This window comes from Anarrhichthys ocellatus, unplaced genomic scaffold, assembly GCF_004355925.1.
Source record: "Anarrhichthys ocellatus isolate YVR2014 unplaced genomic scaffold, GSC_Weel_1.0 scaffold18, whole genome shotgun sequence".
In the NCBI taxonomy this organism is placed as follows: domain Eukaryota; kingdom Metazoa; phylum Chordata; class Actinopteri; order Perciformes; family Anarhichadidae; genus Anarrhichthys; species Anarrhichthys ocellatus.
The window spans coordinates 5,222,766-5,246,441 of NW_022280048.1; the positions used below are offsets into that span (position 1 = coordinate 5,222,766).

The 23,676-nt window shown below is 44.8% G+C and overlaps 1 protein-coding gene across 6 annotated transcripts in view; it reads right to left on the bottom strand.

Moving 5' to 3' along the window:
• Positions 1–335: 335 nt before the first annotated feature.
• ncor1 (nuclear receptor corepressor 1) overlaps positions 336–23,676 on the bottom strand; it is a 51,450-nt gene continuing 28,109 nt past the window's right edge. For 3 of the 6 annotated variants that reach the window (XM_031856912.1, XM_031856911.1, XM_031856916.1), the window contains 30 exons: positions 22,556–22,621; positions 19,995–20,131; positions 19,799–19,898; positions 17,798–18,230; positions 17,563–17,686; positions 17,273–17,450; positions 16,467–16,625; positions 13,431–13,597; positions 11,339–11,453; positions 10,696–10,772; positions 10,400–10,568; positions 10,188–10,313; positions 10,013–10,096; positions 9,660–9,910; positions 9,145–9,451; positions 8,580–8,819; positions 8,172–8,369; positions 7,622–7,768; positions 7,060–7,242; positions 6,677–6,812; positions 6,014–6,504; positions 5,645–5,803; positions 5,121–5,269; positions 4,797–5,005; positions 4,555–4,698; positions 3,696–3,841; positions 3,403–3,456; positions 3,101–3,304; positions 2,826–3,002; positions 336–2,716 (listed from right to left, as the gene is read on the bottom strand). In XM_031856912.1, the coding sequence (XP_031712772.1) occupies positions 2,472–2,716; positions 2,826–3,002; positions 3,101–3,304; positions 3,403–3,456; positions 3,696–3,841; positions 4,555–4,698; positions 4,797–5,005; positions 5,121–5,269; positions 5,645–5,803; positions 6,014–6,504; positions 6,677–6,812; positions 7,060–7,242; positions 7,622–7,768; positions 8,172–8,369; positions 8,580–8,819; positions 9,145–9,451; positions 9,660–9,910; positions 10,013–10,096; positions 10,188–10,313; positions 10,400–10,568; positions 10,696–10,772; positions 11,339–11,453; positions 13,431–13,597; positions 16,467–16,625; positions 17,273–17,450; positions 17,563–17,686; positions 17,798–18,230; positions 19,799–19,898; positions 19,995–20,131; positions 22,556–22,621 (5,375 nt within the window). In that variant the 3' untranslated portion in view covers positions 336–2,471. The remainder of the gene's footprint in view (positions 2,717–2,825; positions 3,003–3,100; positions 3,305–3,402; positions 3,457–3,695; positions 3,842–4,554; positions 4,699–4,796; positions 5,006–5,120; positions 5,270–5,644; positions 5,804–6,013; positions 6,505–6,676; positions 6,813–7,059; positions 7,243–7,621; positions 7,769–8,171; positions 8,370–8,579; positions 8,820–9,144; positions 9,452–9,659; positions 9,911–10,012; positions 10,097–10,187; positions 10,314–10,399; positions 10,569–10,695; positions 10,773–11,338; positions 11,454–13,430; positions 13,598–16,466; positions 16,626–17,272; positions 17,451–17,562; positions 17,687–17,797; positions 18,231–19,798; positions 19,899–19,994; positions 20,132–22,555; positions 22,622–23,676) is intronic. The other 3 variants (XM_031856913.1, XM_031856915.1, XM_031856914.1) reach the window with 3 other exon arrangements.

Here is a 23,676-nt window from a genome sequence, read left to right on the forward strand (position 1 = left end):
TGATCTAAAAGAGTTAAGAAAATCATCATCTTCATTTAGCACACGGCAGGCCGAACGCAAATTGAAGCCACGTAACTCAACAGCTGATTTTTCACATGGCTCATGATTAAATGTGTGGCCTGAAAGGAAAACCTGACCACAGTAGAAATGGGGACGCAGCAAAACCTGTATTGTACATTAATACAGGTGAGGACATGGACTGAACATGTCTTCACCCGTATATATAAATATACATACCACAAGTTGCTATTACTGAAACCATAATGTTTTCATTTCATATTGCATGAAGAGTTTTAGTACACCTCATATGGCACACCTATGAAGAACCTCTACACTTTTCAGCAGTGGAGAACTGATCCACTTTATTTGATTGGTCTGAACTCTTGTAATAGCCTACTAAGAGACATTGTGCGATACAAACATTGCATTTCAACATCATAGGATACACGGGTTTTCAAGTCTCAATTTCAAAAAGACAAAAAAAAAAAAGAAAGTCACCACTGTGTGTTTGATAGAGAGCTGAAAAGATGCTCCAATTCTTTTTCGGCTTCATGTCGGATTTCTTTAAGATTCACGTTTGTAAACTTTTTTTGTCATTGCCTTTGTAAACACATGACATCCTGTGTAGACAGGATGAATAACAAAGATGTTGAAAATGACAGAAAATAAAAATCTGAACATGTGCTACAACAAATGATTCAAAATCAAAATGAAAGGAAGAAAGGAAATAAAGTTTAAAGCAGAATGGGATTGTTAACTGAGAAAAGTGAAAGCTGAAAGCCAAGGTGTGGTATTTCTTTCACGTACTTGCAAAGGAACATTACTGCCATTTATGAAGCGGACCTATAATAATTCATATTCAAAGCTGAATGCCTTCTGATTGACACAATGAAAGCAGAGATTAAGCGGTCACGGTTAAGAATCACCCTGACGGCAAACTTCTAAACATTTAACGGTACCATACACTTAAAACTGTATCTTGGATGAAAGTGTCAACGCTACAAAATCATGTACCAGCTACAAGAAGAGACAGGAAGTCCAAACATCCAGATTTCTGTGAGTGGTGGGAAAAGGTTAAAGCACATCTTAGTATACTCCTGTGCTGGAGGTTGAATAAGTTACACAGCAGGTAGTATGCTTTTTTTTTTGTCACAAGCTACAAAGCAAAAAAAGTGCAACAATGGTGCAGACCATTCTTTATGTTTGGTTAGTTTTGTCTTTTTGTGTAATGAAAAGACAATTTACAGAGTTCAGATTTCTGTCAGGAAAGTATCCAAAAAAAAAAAAAAAGAAGAGGGACTACAGAAACAAATACAAACATCAAACACCAACGTATATCTCTGAGAAAATTAGTTAAAGCTGCCTTCTTTCTCAAGTCACAAGGCATGGCAAAACCTGACGTACTACTTTCTTTACCATGACAACATTGCAGAGCAGATCATTCTGGACAGGTTGGAAACTGCAGAGAGAGACAGCGACATGTGACACACCATGGACAGCTCTATTGAAAAAAAAACAAAAAAAACAAACATTGGCTCACTTGTATTATTCAGACGGGGTCCAGGAGTAGGCATGAGGATATATTTTCCGGCAAAATTAAGCTTATATCAGACTTTTCACCGTTCTGCTATGACACCAGTGTTCTCAACTTGTTTTGAAGACATGTCTCCGTCTAGAACGGGGCGAGAAATCACCGCTACCATCTGATAGTTACAATCCACGCATCGGCTCCCCTGTGTGGCGTAGATGGTCATCAACTATCAATGCTGTTTGAAATGTTAAGTCTGTGTTTTGTTTTTACATCCTCGAATGTTCACGATGTTCAGGCTCTGGTGGTGCTTGGTGGGATGGCACGGTCTCATGGTCAAGGACAAACCAAACTCAGCGTCGCTATGGTAAAAATATTAGAGTGGGTGTCAGGTCATGTGGGGTGGGGGGGTGGACTGGGAGAGACCGACTGTGATACTAAAGATTACACCCCTATTCTTCCCATTTAAAAGCGACATTAAAATAAGAAATAATCAAGTTAAGAAAAACACTGCAAAAGGTTACTCTATTTACATACAATGATTTTCTTAAAGACAAGGTATATCTTTACAGAAATCCAAAAAATTCAGAAATAGTCTCTTATGTCGTTTCTTTTTACATTTTAAGCTCTTCCTCTTCACTATAGCTCACGTCATCCCCTCAGTCGCGTTTCACCGACAGGCTGGGCGAGTGCTTCCAGACCAAAGCCAATCTTGCTCTGGAGAGCCCCGCCTGTCAGTGGCTGTTGCTTGTACTCTCAGCGAACAGCCAGTGGGCGCCATAGCACCAAAAATAAACTGTCCCATCTACTTGTCACACTCGCCAGTGAGCGAGGATAGTTCTGGGAGAGGTGGCAGGGGGGGTGTGTGTGTGTGTGTGTGTGTGAAAAGACAAGCCTTGGCGCAGGCCTCTCTTCTGGTTTTTCGGGCTGTAGTGAGGAGGGCTCAGTCGTCGCTGTCAGACAGGGTCTCGTATTGCTCTGACAGCAGAGACTGCCATACGCGCTGCTGGGCCACCGGGGCTCCAGCCGGAGGCTGCTGCTGCTGCTGTTGTTGTTGTTGTTGTTGTTGTTGTTGTTGTTGTTGCTGCTGCTGCTGCTGCTGCTGCTGCTGCTGGCTCTGTATGGAGGTGGGTGGCGTGCCGCTCAGTATGCGCATGGTCAGCGGGTTGTAAGGGAACTGCATGGATCCTGGGCAAAGAAGGAGAACATTTGAGAAGAATTAGATAAGATAGCTCCAGGTTGACTTATCCGGGAGACACTTTTTGTAGGCACCGACAGCAGAGGCAGGACAGCTCACCTGTGGACGAAGGTCGGTCGTCCCAGCCCCATTGTGGTTGAGCTTGGGCTTGTCTGTGATAATCTCCCTCCGAGTGGACAGAGGACACGGAAGATGGGCGCTCCCCTCCAGCGTAGGCCTGACCAAGGTTAGGGGACTTGGATTTCCGGCTGTTGGCTTTGCTGTGCTTCTGCTTCCCTGTAGATTCAAACAGGCAGAATGTGGAAATCAGCAACGTGTTAAACATCAGATCCCTTCTGATCATGTGTCATTTTGATCATGTAAATTGGGCCTACCCATACTGGGTGACGGGTTGGCCTCCTGGCGGGCGTCACTGCCTGGGCCGGGTGTGTTGTTCATGGCACACTGAGCCCCTAGTCCTCCCTGGTGGTCCTCCTGTCTCTCCTCCAAGTTGCCCATCAAGGCTTTGCGGATGATGTCCTCCAGGCCCAGGTTATTGGCCGGGTCACTAAATGAGTGATTCCTGGGGTTGATGCTGCCTACAAACCAGAACAAAATAAATAAAATATACAATGAGAAAGGAGACATCAACTAGACTGAGGTGTTAAGTCTCTGAGCGAGTTTAACTGCTACTCACTTGAGGTGGTAACAGCCGGCAAGTTGAAAATCTCTGTGCCTGGTTGTGCGCTTCCTGCAAGACAATTTTTTGCTGTTGAAAAAAAACTAAATATCTGACATGAAACAGAGTTTAACGTGATACAGTGAGTAAAGTTGTTCCCGTGTTATCACATGCTTAATGAGCTTGAAAAATGAGAAGGAATGAGTTGATTACATACAAATGTCTTGCGTGCACACATTTCAGCAGTTTGTTCCATTGTCTGATGCATGCATGTCGGTTTGAAGGAGGAGGATAAGAGAAGACCCACTTACCAACATCAGAATCACCGACACCAGAGTTGGAGTTCAACTTACGAAAGATCTCCTGCTTCTTTGATTGCACCATTGGCGAGGTGTTCTCCAGCTTGGTGAAGAAGGATGGCAGATAGGTGACATTCCCTGGGGACCGCGAGTCATTCCTTGAACCAGACAAAGGGTAAAAAGTCAAATAGCAAAGGAGTAACTGGGGCAACAAGCTCTTGGCACAAGGCCCTCTCGACCCCACTGGGATGTCAAACGCGTGCTGACAGGGGGGAACGTTCTGCCTGCTGACCTCCATACAAGAAATAGATTTACAGTCTCGTATATCAAATGTCAGGGCGCTAACAGCAAAATAACTTTAGCATCGAGTGTAGAAAAACTGGTAATATTCACATTATTCCAGCTGACAATACATTTATATCTCAATATATAAGTTGCACACTTGTCTACATTGTATTGCTATGAACTACTTTCTTAATTAACATTTAAATTGTGTCAGCTACTATATTCCTACAATGTTAATATCAATAAAAAAACTAATTCAGAATCAATTTTAAGCTACAGTATTAAGAGATATACTACATTGTTGGGCAGACAGCATCAAACATCCAACTATGAACTACTATGAACATGTTGTAAACAAGCACAGTTAAAGTGTTTAGTGATGAATTCAAACCAGATTTATTTTTAGTTTAGAGAGTATGATTTAATTTTTGTTTCATAGAAGAAAATATATATATATATATAAAAGTATATGAATGAGGAGTATGGTTTACATTTTTTACTACCATGTCATTTGCAAGTGCCTTCATCATTTCAAGTGTTAATTGTAAAAAGGAAACGTCATTATGACAACTCTGAAATCCCGTACCTGATCTCGGAGTTGTCAGCCTCTCGTCTCTGGGGTGGAGGCCCGATCACCTCCTGTTTGTCCATGCCTTGGTAGCTCTGTGGTGGAGAGATGGGTTCATAGTTCTCCATCTGCCTGCCGCCTCGATCTGGAGATTTACCCGGCCTAGACAGGGAGCCGAGAGAGAGAAATTGTTGACAGATGACGAGTAATAAATTAGATTCACTATGATAATTTCAGGGTTAACAGGCTGGTCTAAGTACCTGGATCTAGGCTTGTCAGGGGCATTCTCTGGGGAAACTCTGCTGGAGGGTCTCTGGTGGTGTGAGGCCTGGACCTGATTCTCAGGACTGTAGCGGCTGGGCATCTTGGCTCGCCCTGAAGATGGCACCGCGCTCTGGAATGTGGCCGAAGCTGAGGAGGAGACGGGAGGAGGGTCCTGATTCCGGGCGAAGTCCTGGGTTATAATATGCTGCAGGACAGGGAGATACCATAAAAACAGGTTAGGTATGTATGGTGGGTTGATAAACATGGTAAATCTAGTATGTGCAGCATTACTTTTATTTAGATTCCCCAGCGTTTCTTACCGAAATGTGGTCTGCTAAGGTCATGACCTTGTGAGTCTTGGGAACCTGGGAGTAGCTCTCAATCTGAGAGGACGGGGGGTGCTGGGAACTGGGCTGTGGTGGCTCCCCTGATTGCCGGTAACGACTCATGTCGTAGCCCCGCATGCCAGCTGGTGAAGGTTGACAAGGGACAGAGCGTAGTTGTTTTTGAGACTGGGTCAGGGTGAGGCTTAGAGAGACAGGGAGGAGCTAATGCACTGTATGCCAAAAACAAATGGTCCACATTTGTTTGCAGGAGACAGGAATAACTTCAAGTGGAGTCTCGTGACAAGACTGGTGCAAATGAATGTAACTGAAAATCTCACATGACAAGGTCAGTGGGGTAAGTCATTTCAGTTACAGTAATTTACTCCATTAGCCAATTGTCAAGCAGCTAAATTTAGCATTCACAGCCAAATCTGTTATACGTCCTCTTTGACCTGAAGCATCAAGCATCTTTGATACAATCTTTGAAAGAATTGAAACGTTTTCACTATACTACTTACTCGAGAATATCATATGCTCAAACGGAGTTGGGGTGTTCATACTTGCTGCCTGTTGTTGCACTTCCTCAGGTTTCTCCTGTTGGGGCTGGACTGGGGAACTAGCAGGGCTTATCACCTCGATGGCTCCTCCACCGGTGTTGTCGTATCGACTGGATGACACTGCAGGACAAGTACGGACCAAGAGTTACTAGTAATGCTCAGCAAAGGACACAATCTTAAGCTTTGGTCATCTTCTTCTATAAGAATAAAGATTAGATTTAAGGTTTAACTCCTATGTGTGGTTGTCCACTCAGCTGTGTTGCAGTGCACGTAGGAGCTGTTTGAATAAAATCAGCTACTTCTTAATCCACATGTATCCAACACACTTACAGCTGCTAGAGGAGTCAGAACTCTGAGAGCCTCGCTCTCGTGAGTCTTTGTCCGAGGCTATCTGCCGTGTGATGATGACATCGATGAAGTTAGCGGCTGTGATAGTCGTCTTTCCACGAGTCCGAAGCTCCTCTTCGATGCGGGACTTTGAGGTTTGAGGGCCCTTGTCCTTAACCCCGGCTCCAGGGCCCTCAGAGTAAGCTGGATGGGGCTTACCCCCTGGCAGAGACATAGCGCCATATGGTGACTGCATGGACCGCCTCTCTGCCTCCTGCTGCTGTTCGGAGAGGCTGGCCCCTCGCCGGGCTGCAGCCGACAAAGACATGTCGTCATCCCGGTCGTGTTTGCTCTCCTTCACCTTGGCCACATCCATCTGCGGGGCAGAGGCAGCGGCATCCACCAGAGCAGCCAGAGCATCAGCTGCAGTACTGTAGCGAGAGCCACTCTGTGCTGCTGCTGCCGACGCTGCTGCTGCTGCTGCTGCATGGGGCCTGAAGAGTAAAATAAAGAGATGAAGGACCATATTTCCTGATGAATGGGTTCAGTTAAAAGACATGCAGTTTGAAACACGCTTATAACTTGAGCACAAACCCTCATGCATAGACGAGCAGACATTTTACAAAGAGTACAAGTGAGCTCATCCAAGTGTCGGTTGAGACTTACATTAGAGCGGTGATGACACTCTTGCCCTGGAAGATGCTAGGCCGCTGCTGAACCACGACATCCTGCGTCCTGAGCGAGGGAGAAACGGAGTGCAGATAACCTCGACTTCCTGGCCGTCCTGGCTGCTCTGGTCCACCTGATGCACACACAATCATGAAACATTGAAACAGTGGGTTTCAAAATAAAGTGCCCCAGAGCAGTTACTGTTTGACAATCACGGTGGTATTAAGCTACTCCGTGTATACGTTTTCATAACATAGTAGAGCCTAGGGTAAACGGTTCTGAAACTGAGACCGAAGCTGTCCGTATTCTGCGGCATCTCAAAAGGTAATGACTTTGATTTGAAATTTTCACAACTTTTAAACTGAAACAAAACTACTCACCTCCGCGGATGTATTCATTGGCTCTCTCCCGCTCTCGTTCTCGCATTTCCCGCTCCCGTTCCCTCTCTCGGTGCTCCCTTTCCCTTTCCTTTTCCCTCTCCTGCTGCTGCTGCTCCCGGTCACGCTGCTCCCGTTCCCTCTCTGCACTGGCAGCAGCTGCAGCAGCCAGGTGGGCTTGGTGGCCTGGAGACAACAATGACAGACATCATACACACACAGATTTAAGCAAACAGGGACTCAGCAGGACGGATCAGGCTTCCTTTAGAAATCTGAACCAAAAGGCCTTGCGGACAACTTCTGAATCTTTCATATCATAAGCATGGTAATATTCTGTCTCTGGAACATTACCATATTTACAAAAAAAAAAACTTTTTTTGAGAAATCCCTCCCAGTGTGATTGCATTAAGACTCGACTTGATCCGTCACTGGACAAGCAGAGCTAACCGTTGACGTCTCAGGCCAGTGCAGGGCTGCACTCATACAGAGGTGTGAGGGAACACAGAGATCATGGCAGGGTAGATAAGGGAACACGTGTGGGGATGGGAAAGGGAGGGGTCCTCACCTGGCGATATGGAGGTTGGGTTGAAAGCCCTAGGAGGGAAAGGGGTCTGAGCTCCAGGGAGGTAGATGCGTTCCAAAGTGGGAGTACCTGTTCCCCCAGGGTGAGGCAACAGGATAGTTGGAGGCATCTGGGCTAGATCAATAATCCCTTTTACAGACAGAAGCAAAGGGCCAACGGTGAACACCAAGAACCGATCCATCAATGTGTGAATGTATGAGCACCGTATACATTTAGCTGTAACCTATCACCTTCATCTGATCAGTAAGCAACAGGGCTGCAAAGGGAGTGGAATAGTGGTCAACTTGGAAGAGGCAACCAATCAGCAAATGGAGCTTTGGATGACCGTACCCAATTGATAAATTGAGTATTGCAGCCCCAATACTAAGAGCAAATCAGCTAAATTTGACCAGGTCATTTGCTTCTGGGCGTCTGGAAAAGGTAGCCACTACTTCACAAACACACAGTCTGCATACTACAGCCCCACCCTCACACGGCCTCTCTCCTGCCTGTTGTGGCAGGTGAGAGCGGGTCAGCTGGTGTAGGTCCGTACCTCGAGTCCCGGCTGCGTAAGGGATAGCGACGGGCTGTTCCCGTGGTGACAACCCTCGGGCCATGTCAGGTCGGATGACTTGCATCTGCTGGGAAGTGATATAATCATTGAAAATCGTCTGCCGTGTGTTCTCCATGGTGTACAGCTGGTAGGTGTTGTGGTAACCTGTTGGAGACGGCTGCCTGGGGAACATGAACGCTGTAGCAGACGGCGGACAAAAAAAACAAAACATATGAACAGAAGGCTCACAGATACCGATCGCCACTGCTGACGTCAATAGCTGAAAAAGATCCCAGCCATGTAGTCCCTATGATTTAGAGGGCCTGAGCTACCTTCGTCAATTTACTCAGAAACAAGGCTGTTATTGCTCTGTTTGAAGTTATGGTGGAAAGGATATAAACACTGTACCAGGATCCAGCCCTCTGTGGAGGGTCATGGCCATGGCATGGTCGAGGTGTGGAGTTAGGTGGGGTCTGTACACTTCCTCAGGTCCGACGGGCCGGTGGTGGGGGTCGAAAGGGCTGTGAGAGGCTCCAGGGTGAGGGTCACCACCCGACACTGGGGACTTGGCTGGGACACTGTCCCTCTGTGTCGGGGTAATGGCACTCTTTCTTTCATGAGGAGCAGATTTCCCAGAGCTCATAACACCTTTGTGAAAGAGAGGAACACACAAGGCTCATCAAATGAGTTATTGCTTGGTTAAACAAAAACTTAATATCATCTCCTGACAGTATATCTGTGTCACAGAAAAAGAAACCAGTAATAAGTAACCAGTAATGTTGGCTTAATGCCCTCAGCACTGGGTGCACATTACGCATTTTTCTGAATATGCTTATTTTAGCAAATAAGATGACCTGGTTTAGCAAGAATAAATGCCTCAATACATTTTGTCTGGCTCTATAATTGTTGTATTTAGAGTCCTGGGCAAGTAATGAATGGCTGAAAACCATTCAAAAATGGTTACGTAATATACCCTCTGGTCCACGTCCCAACATGGGTGATCCTCTGGACACGGGATTGGTGCTGTAGTTGACAGGGGTCCTGCGAGCGTTGACGTCCTCATACATGCTGGGGCTAAGTTGGGATTTGTTAGCCTCCTGGTGTGTGGAGCGCAGGACAGAGGCGGTGGAGTTGACCACGGTGTGGCGTACCGCCTTGCTCTCCTCGTATTTGGCACGTTCCATGGCCTCGAGCTGGGGCATGCTGTGGGGGAGCTTAGAGGGACTGGTGATGAGGGACTTGACGTTGTGCTTGATAGTAGACTGGTTGAGAGGGTGAATCTGGTAAATGAAAGCACCAACAGGTCAGTCATCAATTCATCACCAATATCATAGGTTACATCAAGTATGTATATTTGTGTATTTAGCGTATTCATACATCAAAAGGTTCGAGGTAAAATACAGCCTCAATATCAAAGCCATTAATATGGTAACGTGTTCACTGAACTGATCCAAAGAATGGTAGTAGTCAACAGTCAAATTGTCTTACCTGAGACATGGAGCCCTCCATAACCCTCCTGTCCGACAGGTCAGGGGTCTTGCAGATGTCCTGGCCAGACTGATCCTGTCTGGGGATTTCGTGAATGGAGCGTCCCATCTCTTTGATAGTATTGACTCCCTCATAGGGCTTGCCCTTGCCAATGCCCCCTTCGAAGGAGCGGATCGGTGGGCTCTCTCGCTTTATCTGTTTTCCATATTTCATGGCATCTTCATAAGTCTCTGCGGCGGTTCTAGGTGTTCCTGGAAAGATTTGAAACGGTATTACTGCCTTCTATCAGAATTTGATGGTACTTGTAACCGTGGGTGATTTATGGGACTGTGGCTAGCTTTGCAATGAGCTACCTTGCATGATAGATCCTGTGATCAATGGTCTTTCCTTGGGATCTCCATGTGGACCTTCTCTGGGCGAGGCTCTGCTGATCAACCCTGAGAAACAAACTAGCGCAATCACTCTCCTGATACAGGACAAACAAACCATGACGCATCGTGTATACTCATACACACACACGAGCAGTACCCTCAAATGGAGCTCCTTCTCTTCCAGGGTGTCCCCTGTTCATGGGTCCCTCCATCGTGTCGTAAGTGCGCTTCAGCTCATGGCCTGTTCTGGGGCTGCGGGTGTTTTCCCTGGGGTTCTTGATAGCTTTTGAACACAAAAATACATGATGTGTGCTTGGTAAAGGAATACCAGTTAGAACCAATTGCTGTATCAATAATCAAAGCACTTACCATCATACGAGAGTATGTGACCACTCTTGCCTTCATAGATGACATGACCTTTAGATAGCTGTTCTCCCCTTGCCTTGTCTGGGCTGCTCAGGTCCTCTGTGGCCAACTTTGTGATCGTGCCCTTCAGGAGGTCAGCAGCAATGCTGCACTGTGGCAGGGCCGGTGTGCCCTAGTTTGTAGAGAAGAGCAAATATATATGCAACATAAAAAGCAGAATCACATAGCCTTAAATATTGGACCACTGAAAACTGTCACTTATCTATTTCACAGCAAAAATCACTGCATGCATTTATTACCTGAGTGATTGATCCTCTCATCGTCAGACCCTCGCCCATCTTTGCTGGGTTGCCTCTGCCATCCTGTATGGATGGAACTGCAGAGGGAAAAAGAAGAGTTTAAGTAACAATCTCAAAGATCTGTCGTCGACAGAGGTAACAGACGTGATTACAGACTACAGACGATGAAACTTCAAAAACGTGCTAAATAAGTGTTTGTAGGTTAAGAGCTTTAATATAATGGTTGTAGCTTTCAGGAACAGTAGCTGATCCAGTTCAGGCTCAATGACGGTAAAGACACCGCTTCCCATAAAAAACCCTGGTATCCAATGTTCATGTGATCTCAAAATATTATTCTCATGGCCAAGTTCTGAATTTATATAACTTTACTTTTTAGTCATCACAACAACTGCCAAACAGCATGGATATTTTAAGTGTGCCATGGGTGATCCATCTATTTTTATTAATATGCTTGAGCTTGCAAAAAAGCCATTATTCAATAAAAGCTTGCTTTAGCAAAATGCTATGATGCAGAGAGATAAAACCTTACAGCCTTCAAAATATAGTAATCCTTCAGAGGTGTCGTTAAACTAGGCCGGGTTGGGACTTAATGTCTAAAGCTGCTGCAAGCCTACTCTTAGTAATGTGACAGTCCGTGTCCTACCAGGCTTGTTAGGATCCTGCTGCCGAGGCAGACCCAGAGAGATGGAGCCCACTGTGCTCTTCGTCCCCTCTGGCCCATAGACAGCGTGGGACGGCAGGTATGTGCCAGGAGTTCCCTGGAAAAGCAGGAACAAAGATCACATTTCAAGGTCAGGTCAATGAGTTCATGTAAACAAAAAAGTAGTGTCAAGTTAGGGCTGCACGATTATGGCCAAAATCATAATCACGATTATTTTGATCAATATTGCGATCACGATTATTTATTCATTTTAGGGACAACATCTTTTTATCGCACTTTCACGTTTAAATGAACAAGAACACTGCTTCCACTTCCATGTTGTGCTACATTCCAGCTAATGTACACGTCTCTGCATCAAAATAAAACTTATACGGTTCTTATTCACCTGAAGCAAAATATAAATAACATTTTTACCCAATATAAAGGGCTAACTAAAAATAAATATGTGTGTTGCTCACAGTATTTATTGGACACATGTCTTTGGCCAAATGAAATGCGATTGCATCCGTTATTTCAGCGTGTCTTTGGGAGGTGGATGGATACGCTGTCGCGCTGTGCAGGGTCACTGTTATGGTTTTCTGGGTTGACGTTGGACATGGACGGAGATTCAGTGAGGTAACGTTAACTTTGGCCTTGATGCATTCGTCGTACTGTGGTTTGTGGTGATTTTTCCAGGTGGCTGAACAAGTTAGTTGTATTGCTATGCGGCGCAGACACAACTCTAACGCACTCTGCGCATATGATTTGTTCTTGGTTAACATCACTTGGCCTAAATCCAAAAAACATCCAGACAACGGATGATGATCCTTTTCGAGGGGCTAGCTCCTCGCCTTCTGCTCCTGACATTTGATTTAGCTTTCACACGACACCCGTGACCGTCTGCTCTGTTGTCTGTCTCTCTACTCTTCTACTAATAGTGGAGTCTGCAGGGTGCGCGCATGACACCTCCCATCTCGTTCGCCCCCTGGTGGTCGGCTGACTGTTAGTTGAGGCATTTTAAACGTCAATATCGCTGACGATCATGCTCGTTTAATCGTGGCAGCCAAAATCGTGATTGCGATTAAAATTCGATTAATTGTGCAGCCCTATGTCAAGTGAAGTTGATATTCTTTTATATGTTTCAGTTATTCATTTACAAACTGAGGTAAATGAGATGATACCAGCTAATAAACAAAAAGTCTTAATTTTCCTGACTAAGAGATCACGCTGTCAGCACTATGATGCACAAGATGCACTCTGTAGAGCTGTGGTACCAAATAAACCTATGTAACAATGGTCAACAAAAAAATCAAGACAGAGCAGACATGTTTCACTGCTCCTTTCCATTCCTACAAATATCATTTTGTTTCATAAAGAATAATTATTCTACCTGGCATGTTCAATGGATGACAATTGTATTACTTATAATTTTACATAGTATTTATTTAAAGTTTCTCTTCCAATTTTCTTTGACAGACTGAAAAGAATTATAGGAAATAACACGTATACAAGACCTGCAACCATTTTTGAGTTGCATCCATTTCGGTGTCCCTTATCTACGGTAAGTCTATTGCAAAGTTCTGTGTCTTTTTAATTTATGGTCCATAATATTCCCATAATATATTGGAACATCAACCGCATCATAAAATTACTGTGTTGAAGCACGTATGTATTTAATGATTAAAAGGTTCTCTCTGGAGTTTTCTTGTAAACAAATAAAAGTTGATTGCGTTCAGAGTTACTCATCAAAACACATTCTGCATCCTTGACCTTTAGCAAATGTGTTGTATGCATTTCCTTTCTCAGAAAACATTTGCAAAAACAACATTTTCCAGTATTTTATGTATTTTTCTAGCATTGTGCATATTCATGTCAACATGCTTGGAATATTGTGAAGCCATTTGCAGGAACATGCATCACATAAAATCTAAACGGGGACCCACTCATAAAAAACCCAGCTCCATAGCACTACTAAAAGAAACTCCACAAAGAACCTTTAAGGCTTGTCCTCGCTATGGTGTGAATGTCAGTGGTGTGGGTACTAAGAGGACGGTTGCTGGGTCCAACAGTACACCACATCCCCTTGGGGTCTTACCTGCGAGATGGAGCCCCCCTGGATGAAGGAGGGCTTGTCCGTGGGCTTGGAGGTGGGAATGAGCGGAGGAGGAGAGGGAATGTTGGGAGGTCGACTGGGTCTGCTGAACGTCACACGGACTCCATCTGGCATAGTCTGGACCAGCTGGTTGGCGGCAGGGTGGAGGACTGTTGGAAATATGAAAAAAATAATTTGAGATGACGGCTCATTAGCCAACATTTGAGGATTAGATACCTACCTAAACAGCAAAGTATTAAAAACTAGAATATCTGCTCACACAGCAATATAGACCCGTCCACTAAATGTTTCTGCCTGCCAGACACTACAACTTCAACCAACCCAAAATAAGGGTTCCATTAAGCTCCATTTCCCATCAAAGACTCTGAGCAACTCCAGTGAGGGACAAAGTCAGCACTGAAGACCTCAGTTACTCGTCTGTCCTCAACTTGAGGTAACCTTGGCCCATGCCTGCTGTCTGATTTACCGTCTCCTAGGAAAGCTGAATAGAGAAAGTGGATCATAATGCACAAACACTAGACCGGGAGTAACCTCCATGCAGGGGCACACTGCCTCATGCTCTGCACTCTACAAAATCAAAAATGCAAAAGGTTGTGCGAGAGCTCCTCCAGCGGGGAACGGACGTCACCATCCTGCTAGCTCACACGGGGACAGACAAGAAAACAAGCAGCTCTATGACACATTTATAAATCCTATGTTGGAGGGAGACTGTGTGTCAAGCATTAACATCCATGCTACAGTTCACCATCAGGGACGACCTAATTTGTCAGGGCATGGGATGTATGTTTGCCCCAAATTGCAAACAAGAAAAGCTATTGTTGTCAAACTCAAGTAAAAGTCCAAATGTCATTTCCAAACCGACAACAGCTGTTCCACAGGAAATGTTTTAGGCACCGTAGTTTGGTGGACTGCACCCCTTTGGCTTCCTAAAGCAGAAGCAAGCCTCTGCTGCTGTCCTCAAACCATAATTCTCGAAATATAGTAAAGGAATGTGGATCTTTGAAATAATGAGAAACTATTTTGCCAGCAGGATCATCGTCAAACTTCTTAATTTTGATGCTACTACTGTTCCCGTCATACATTACTTTGCTGTTGTATCACTATAAACTTCTTGCAAGTATCTGAAAAACGTCCCGCATGCATAAAATCTTGGGTGATCCACCTCATGTCGCTTTCATTCAGTGTCACAACGGCAATAACAAACATCCTGTTTAAGGAGAGCATAATGATTGTGATGGGCCAGGGGAGGAAGCTCACCATACATGTTTAAAAGAAGTGAAGAAGAATAGGAATTCAACTGAAAGAAATCGTATTTGATGATAAGGGTCTCATTACAGTTCATGGTGCAATAGTGTGAGAACATAAAAAATGTGTATAAAACAGGTAAAAGGTATTTCTGGCCATGTGTGCTCCTTTATATTGAAGCCCTGAGAGGGAGGCGAGGAAAAGGAATTCTGGTGATCCATTTACTACGTCTGCTTTAAATAGCTTTCTCTCCTGTGTTTATGACTTCAGAGCAGGTAAAAAAAGGTTTCGCTTTATAGATTAAATATAGTTATTCAATATGATTAATTGGGACGTAAATAAAAAGGTGTGTTTTTGTTGTGCATTTATGTTTTTCCCATCAAGTAAAAGGGTGAGAAAAAACTCTATTATTGTCATTGTGCCATGTCATCATATTCACAACAAATTGGGCTCATGACATACGACATAATAAATTAAAGTGAGGAGATGGGGAATAAATGACTGTAGGTGATTGACTAAGCCAATACAAGCACAAATGGTGCTTTCTCCCGTCTTCTTAGTCATGGACGTGTGAATGGCACTGGGTTTGAAAAGCGAATACATTTTAGGGTAAATGTTATCTTATTGTATGCAACAGCAGCAAAAAAAGAAAACTGGTGATGATGGCAGCTATTGACAGGCAGCGATTCACTCACCACCTCAGCCTCTTTGAGTCAGAATGTTGGACAAAAGCCAAAATTCGGGGTGAAAGAACAGACCAAAAATGACTCATGCAATGACATAATCGCCATATAAAAATAAAATCACCAACCTCATCTCTAGTATGTGATTATAACCGAGAGAGCCGGCTCATGCTAGTTTCACTGCTACTGTACACGTGTACAAGTGCAGGGATACCGGCTCTGCGTGGCCTCGAAGCACATATCCAAATTCTTTTTTTTAAATGTAAATTAACAAACCAAAACATACTATACAGAAAACGGCACATTGTAAAAATGTTGAAATACTAGAAAAGCATTTAATACTCCTTGACAGAACATTGGCAAAGGTTTCAAAATATACTTCTCATGTCAGTCAACATTGACTAAATACATTCAGTACAAGAACGCAATGTGTGAACATGAACCTTTGGACAAGAAGAAATTGAACCTGACTTGCACAAGTGCTTCAAAACACTGCCGAACCCCGACTTATGACAGGATTAAAAGCTCCACAACAGTCCTCCTCTGCTACAATTTCTAAGGTATAATATGAAGGAATTTTCTAAAAAACAATATATAGACTCATGCAAAAATAATCCCAGTCAATCGTCATTTATGACCAACTAGATGTGTGCACCCTATGCCTGTGTTTTCTCTTTTCTTCATATTTTGCTTTGTGCAGCCCGTTCAGGTCGTCAAATACCAACGCTCATCACGCCTCTCTGAGGCCGATACGAAACAATCAGAAAATAACATTTTATTTCTCAGACTCCCTGCTTTGTACCTCTAACTTCAAAGAAAGACAATCAAGCAACTGTGTACAAATATAACAACAGGCTGTGCTGTAAAATATAGATATCAATACATGTCAAAGTGAAATACAAGAGGGGCTGAAACAAAGCATACTGCAGCCCAAACTACAGAACATTCTACTGCCAAGAGAGTCTAAAAAGTGCCTCCATTGTCAAACACAATAAACTCAATGGGAGTCAGGAAAGCCTTGTTTGTATCAGCAAGGAAAGGGAGGAGGCAAAGAGGGAAGGAAGGAGGAGGCGAACATGTGTGCTTTTACCTGGTGGCACACTGTAGCGGGAGGCATTGGGGTCAGGCTGGGGTGAGGCCTTGCTCAGCTCCCTGGGGGAGAGTCTGTAGGGAGAGCCTGGCCGACCAGAGTGGACCTCCTGGTCCAGAGCCAGCTTCATGTCATAAGGCATGTAGGGTAGGGGCTTACCTGCAGTACACAGGCATAAAGGACAAAGGGAAGACAACCACTATTAAAACAAGAACTCAAGGCTGCCGAGCATTGCGCTGAATGGACACACTGCCAACTGGACACACATACCCGCCGAAACCTTTGTAATAAATAGCTTTGTGTCAAAGCTCAGCTGCTCTTCTCTTCGCAGCACCCTGACTAAAAGGTGCTAAAAGCTTTGCAAAAAATCATGCCGCAATGCAGTCTGCCAAGTGACTTTACCACACTCCCTTCTAACGCTAAGTGGCTGACCTATGCCTGACAGCCCAGAGGCAGCAAGTGTTTTATTCTGACATGCTCAAAACATCTCAAAAAACACCAAAGTCCCCTTTTTCATCCAAAGGCATTTCAAGCGGGGCATCAATGAGGATTTCACCTCTGAGTTTGCATCACATGTAAAACAGGGTCTGCTAACGCTTTTGTCTTGGCTCCGGCTGGACCACATTACGACCAGATCACCCTCAAACGTTTTCTTTTTTGAAACTGAACAAAAATGAACAGGGCCTATGCGATGCATTAGCTAAAAATAGTCCACTGCTGGCAGCGACAGGGGACGAGGCTGACGGAGCGATGAAAAGGAAGAGGGAGCGATGAGGACAGAATGAGGGTCGTTTTTGTTCTCTTACCATCTCTGTCTATTACGGTGGGGCTGCGGGTGTTGAAGGGCGGTCTGCGCTCCAGGTCTCCCTGATCCTGCCTCTGCTTCTCCTCTTGGTGCGCCGACTCATGCACTGCTTTGATCTGGTGTTGCAACATGGCGAAGCCACTGATGGGTACACTGCCGGGGCCAAAAGGGCCGGGCACCTAGAGAAACAAAATGAGGGAAAAGGTGTTGTTGTTCCATTGTACAGAGAGCCCTAATGCATGCCCTGCCTCCGTGCCCATCTAAATGGATAAACCTGAAGCTGTGACTAACCATAGGTGGGATGTTAGCAGCCCGCTGTTGCCTCTGCTGCATGTTGAGTTGGGTTTGCTTGGGCGAGGACACCAGCACAGAGCCTGGAGGGTTGAGCAATGTAGGCTTGTCCATGGAGAATATTCTGCAGAGGCACAAAGCATAATATATAAATGTCACACTCAAAACCATAAGCATGTACTGTTCTTGTCAACTGCAATTATGTACACAGAACATGAATTACATGAAAACGCACCTCTGTCTTTCAGGCTCCGCCTCCACATCCTCGTCAGCACTGCAGGTGGCGCTGGAGTCATTATCCGAGTGGAGTTCCCTGTGCCTCTCGCCGTGATCTCCCTTTTCTCCTCTCTCCCTGATGTCAGGCTCCATCTTGATCTGAACCTCTCCGGTCTTCATGTCCACGTCCTGAGGTTCAGTTTTGGGATGCACTGGGCCTGCATAGGAAGCCATCCTGGCCTTTTCCTCCTGAGATCCAGTCTCACTCTCGGGGCTTTTCTCTTCCTTGACACAGAGTCCTCTGTATAAGGGCTCCAGGGCCTTCCCATTACTGGCCTGACCTTTGTCCTGGTCAGAGCAATGAGCATCTCCTGCAGCGCTGTCTGCCCTCTTGGAGTCGCCAGACTGAGAGGGGGAGGGAGCACTCTCTGTATCAGAGCTGTTGTCACCGCCTGAGGAAGCATGAGAAGATTAATTAGTACAAGTCAAACAATGCATGAAACTGAAGACATTTAAGCCAATTTGAATGTCTTTTAAGAAAAAAAGGACCACCTAAATAAAACAACAGCGAAGGTCAGTCAAGACCCAAATCTACCGACGGGTGATCCATCATGTAGAAAAAGCCTCACTTAGAAGACCGATTGTATCAGGATCGTGAAACAAATGACTGAATCAATGATTAACCCAAGACACCACAAAAAAACAAAAAGGTGGTGTACAGGCTCCATGTAATAATCCAAAAAGTTCACACTTCACACATTTCTTTCTTATTATCTGGACTATTATCTGGATACTTTGTATTGTATCTAATCTATGAAGACTTTGTTTAATTAATGATCATGTTTCATACCATTTAAGATTGCCTATACTAAATCCAAGGCCTCAAAGATACGACAAAACAGACTTTCAAAATACACAAATAATCCAATAATAATAAATCTAATAATCTGTTCTTTTACACTTGAGTTGAAGCATCTTAAATGCCAACTGCGTAGACATGAGACAAAAGCAACACCCTGAGCAATCTGCGATTTAAAAGGGATAAAAAGATGAATTCATGTCTAAACATCATACATCCTGAAGATAGAAACTGCGTATTTTTTTATAATCTTCCTGGCTCTGTTGGTTTGCCTATTGTCTACCGCTGCAGTTGTTGCCATGGTGATGGCAGTCCAGATGGTATGTCTATGCAAAAACTATTTGCAGATGCATTTTATGTATCAAACCAAAATCAGAGAAATACGACAAACATTACAATGTTGGTAAGAGCACTTGAACCAAGCTGTATGAATGCCTCCTCGGGCATTTCCTCTCTACTGTCTGATGTACATTATGTGAGATCAACAGGCTGCTGATCACTTGGTTTCCATGGAACAAAGAGAAAGTCAAATAAACATGACAGGAAACCTTGTGACCTCCCACTGTCGCCACTGCTATCATGTGAACTGGAGGCAGTTTAAATTACATACAAGTCTGCTGAGCCTTAAAACAAAAAGGACTGTATTACTTTGCTGAAATCTTTTTTGCAAAATCTATTTCCTTACATTGCACGCTATCTTTTTCATAAGGGGGCTGCCTTAATCGTGTGAGGATAAGGACCTCTGGAGAGCAGGGAGGCGGGTAGACAGGCAGCCTCACTGGATCAAACAAGTGGACCGGTAATTTGTGTTCAAAGAGCAGCCTTTGTTGAGTCTTCAAAGCTAAGAATTGTTATGCAACAGGCGGGCGCAGAATTGGTTCATATCTTTTATCTCCACCTCTTCCCCGCTTGCTTCTTTTCATTTGATCCTTCCACCCCCCTCTCATTAAAACTACAGTCAGTAGAGAGCAAACCAAGTGCCATCAACTCAAATGAAATCCTTACATGACAATTCAGAGGGCATTTTGGATCAGGCTTCCCAGCTTCGCACTACTTATCTCTACCCGCTTTACTACTATGTCCAAAACAAATGTGTTCGGGCATGTGCGTGTCTGCGTGTTTGATGATGTAAACGTGCTTCCTATCATCCATCTCTCTGACCTTCACTGTCATCTGCGTTGTCGTCATCGTCGTCATCGTCAGGCGACGCCGCGGCTAGACCTTCACCTTGAGACCTATCAGCACGAGCACGCCGTGTGTCCTGGGAAACAGAAAGAGGAGCATTTTGCATTCATGTGTTGCTGTTACAACAGTTCAATGAGCAACAATAACAGAAAGCGGATGTTAAATAGCTTACCTGCTTATGCTGCTGGAGCAGGTTGTCCAGGTTGTGACGTCTCTTGTAATTGAAATAGAAATTCTTGCACTGTGCCTCGCTTTTGGTGCCCACCATTTTGGCAATGGCTGTCCAGTTTCGCCCATGCTCAACCAGCCCTGGTGCAGGACAAACAGACAATTCAGCATGAGAGACTTGCAGCCTTCAGACGCTTTGAAAGAATACAACTTAACGAGAAGGTGAACCCTTGTCAGGTGTCGTGAGCTAATGCTCCATCAGACTAATTACAGTAGTTGTAAGCTGAAATGATCTAAAGGAACAGCAGCAGAGTGGTGAAGCCAAGCCATCAAAGCCTGATTGGGCATGGACATACATGCAATACTTTACTCATATTTCCAATTCTGCTGTATTAGCGCCATTACTATGATTCAAGAAGATGATCGCAATGCATTCTCAACAGTCTCTTCCGAGTGGAAAGTTGCTGCAGTTGCTAACATTATTGACTGCAAACCTTTGGTATTTCTGCGAAATGACCCTCTCCTCGGTTGCTATGGTTTTGCTGTTGGTCTTGCCCGTCCCGATTAACACTGAGCTGTGCACACAATCAGCTTTGATGGTCTCGCTAAACTTTGAAACGAGTCTACCAAGCTGCAGTGAACTGGAAGACTGCCATTTACCTTTGACATCAGGGCTTCTCCTCTCTAAATCCTGTGACCCCTCCCTCCCTCCCTCCCTCCCTCCCGGCCCTACTGAGACGAGGCATACTGGCAGCTTGACAAATCACCAGAGAGATAAAACACAAACCCCCATTACTGCTCCAGCTAAACGAGGGGATGGGGTCGTTGGGACTTTTCGGAGTGACTCATCTTTGTTTGGGGTAAAAATGATGTCCTTTGTTTTGACCAGTATGGTATCTTCATCTAGCAGCCATAAAAAAATAGGCATAAAACGCTCTTGCACATAACGATCGCTGTCAGCAGAATCCTCCAAAGAATCTACACTGTTACAAAGTGCACCTAGTTAATAGCATAGCTGAGCACCGCACACAACAAGAAAGAGTTATCTCAAGTTGTGGCACCCTTCACTTAAATGTCTTAAGATAAATTTACACTTGGCTGCTCAAGTGTCTTAACAGTTACATTTGTTGCATAAATAAATAAATAAAATAGTTTACCATAGCAAAGATCTACCCGCGTAGGTTGCATCCTTGACAAAAGTCCCTGAGAGAGCAAATAAGATGATCTCGTCTTCTTTTTGTTATTTTGGTTTGGTAGATACTTGGCATGGCAAATCTAATTATTCTAAATGTCTTAAGGAATAACTTCCAAGGCCACCTTTGTGAAGCTCATAACATTCATTTTTAAGTTGTAAGAGAGGAGTTACATAATTTGTTAACTAATATGTGTTCTATTTTGTCCAAATAATGTGCTTGCAACAAGCACCTATGTCTGAAGACCGAATATCTCCAACTTCTCTGAATACCGGTATTTGACCGTAATATCTGAGCTCAATACGACGAGAATCTTTGATCACACAAGGGAATGGAAGATGGACTTGCAGCCATTTGTTAATGACCAAATCAATGCAGTTGAGAAACTACAATCAATACAAAAATGTTATTCTATTTCTCTTGATAGAGCCGAGCTCCTCTTTCCTTCATGAAAACCCTGATTTGACTGCTCGGCTCGAGATGTGTTAGCCTGGTATTTACAGCGAGGCTTATGCAGATCAACAGGTTACAATGTCTTACAGGGGAACTGTGTTCAATGTGCTTGCACGACCGGCCATTGGTGGAGGCGTGTGATAAAAGTGATTTCTGGACGTGACTAGAGGAGGTTGTGCAGGTCTCTTTAAAAGTACACTAATCCACAGACATGTCTAGCATAAAGGTCTGAATGCCTGCGGAGATCACAGCAGCAACATATTTTTGTTGAGAGGGAGGCAAATCTCCAAGAGAGTGTTAATTAATCCACATTAATCCCTTTATTTACTCCCCCAGTCTATGGGTCTTGGTACTCAGGGAACCCTGCATAAGAGCCTATATCAACAAAGCCGAGCAAAAAGGGGGAGAGGGGGCATACTTGAATGGCATATGACCTGACTAATGACTGCAGCGGTGCAGTCTGAGACCAGGCACGGTGTGCAACAAACATTTTGAAGAATTTATAAGACCAAAGTAACTTAAAAAAAATTGTAGCGGATTTGAAAAAGTTTTAAAATGTGAATAATAGATAGTGATCTTTGGAGGAAGCCACAACTGTCACGCTCTATTGCTTGATGGATGGCCTTAATAGATCACTTCTGAGAAGCAAGCGGAGCAGCACAGTGAAAAGAAGAAAAAAAATAAAATAAAAATATCCATAAAACCCTTCATGGGTCTCTGACAGCTTCCAGTAAAGCACCAGCACAAGTTTCTATTTGATCATTCCTGTGTGCATGTAAGAAACGGGCAGGGCGAGGCAACATCTGATAATCAGAGAAGGAAAAGAGAAAGACGGACAGGGGGGGGGGGAGAAAGCAGAGGAGCCACAGCAACGCAGAGAAAGAGAGGTAAAGCGAAAAAAGACGAATTGAAACACTACCTTTTTTGGCGACCTCCATCTCCTCCTCGGTCCAGCGAGAAGTTTCTCCGGTTTCACCAGCACCAGCTAAATGGCAAAGAAAAAAAAAAAAACACAGCCCCGTCAGCACTGACAGAAAGAAAGACAGACAGACAGCGAGAGAGTGACAGACCCTTCGGCTGTCTCCTTCTCATGGCCACTAATCTAATAATCTGTTTACATTCAGGGGCAGCCGTGACCTGCTCCCTCTCTTGCACTCTCACTCTAGCTCGCTCTCCCCTCTCATTCTTCCCTCCCTAACACTCACTCTCTCTCTCCCCCCCTCCTTTCTCCCCCCCTCCCCCCCCCCCCCCTCCCCCCTCCCATTTCTCTCCCCTCCCTCACCCCTCCCATTTCGCTCCCTCTCTCCCCCCTCTCATTTCTCTCCCCTCCCATTTCTCTCCCCTCCCTCACCCCTCCCTCTCTCGCCCTCTCTCAAAAGCCCAGAGCAAGCCCTCCTCCTCTCTAATCCACAAGGGGAGGGCCTTGGTCAGGTGATGTAGCACCAGACAGTGAAGGAGTTGATAGCCCTGCCTCTCTCTTTGGGAAATGGCCTTGGATGGAGACAGATAGAACAGCCAGCACAAAACCCTCCCACCCCTTCTACTATGACACTGCGCATCGCACACACACAGTTTGACCGACCCCCCCCACACACACACACACACAAAATTCACAGAAGTGCACGGTTGGTGCAGAGGGGGCCAAGTGAACTCTAGCCCACTCTGCTTCATAGCGCCCACTGATACTGTGTAAACATTTGGACTAATATAGCAGCAGATGTACGTACCCTTGACATCAACAACAGGAGTCTCTCCCCCCCTCCCCCCACCAACCTCAAAGATGAGGAGATCAATTGTCACTGTTCAGACGGCTCCTACCAAAGGTCCCCCCGGCCACACAGTCTGTTACACTTAGTTAAACAAATGTCTGACTTCCTTTTCTCGTGGCAAAAACGTATATGTTCTCCCCGTGACAGTTTAGGCCCCTCAAGGGTGGTCATTAATCTCTGGGTTATGCAAACAGAGAGGCGTCTACCTACAGTGTAGCGTCTCACCTACTGACACACACACACACACACACACACACACACACACACACAC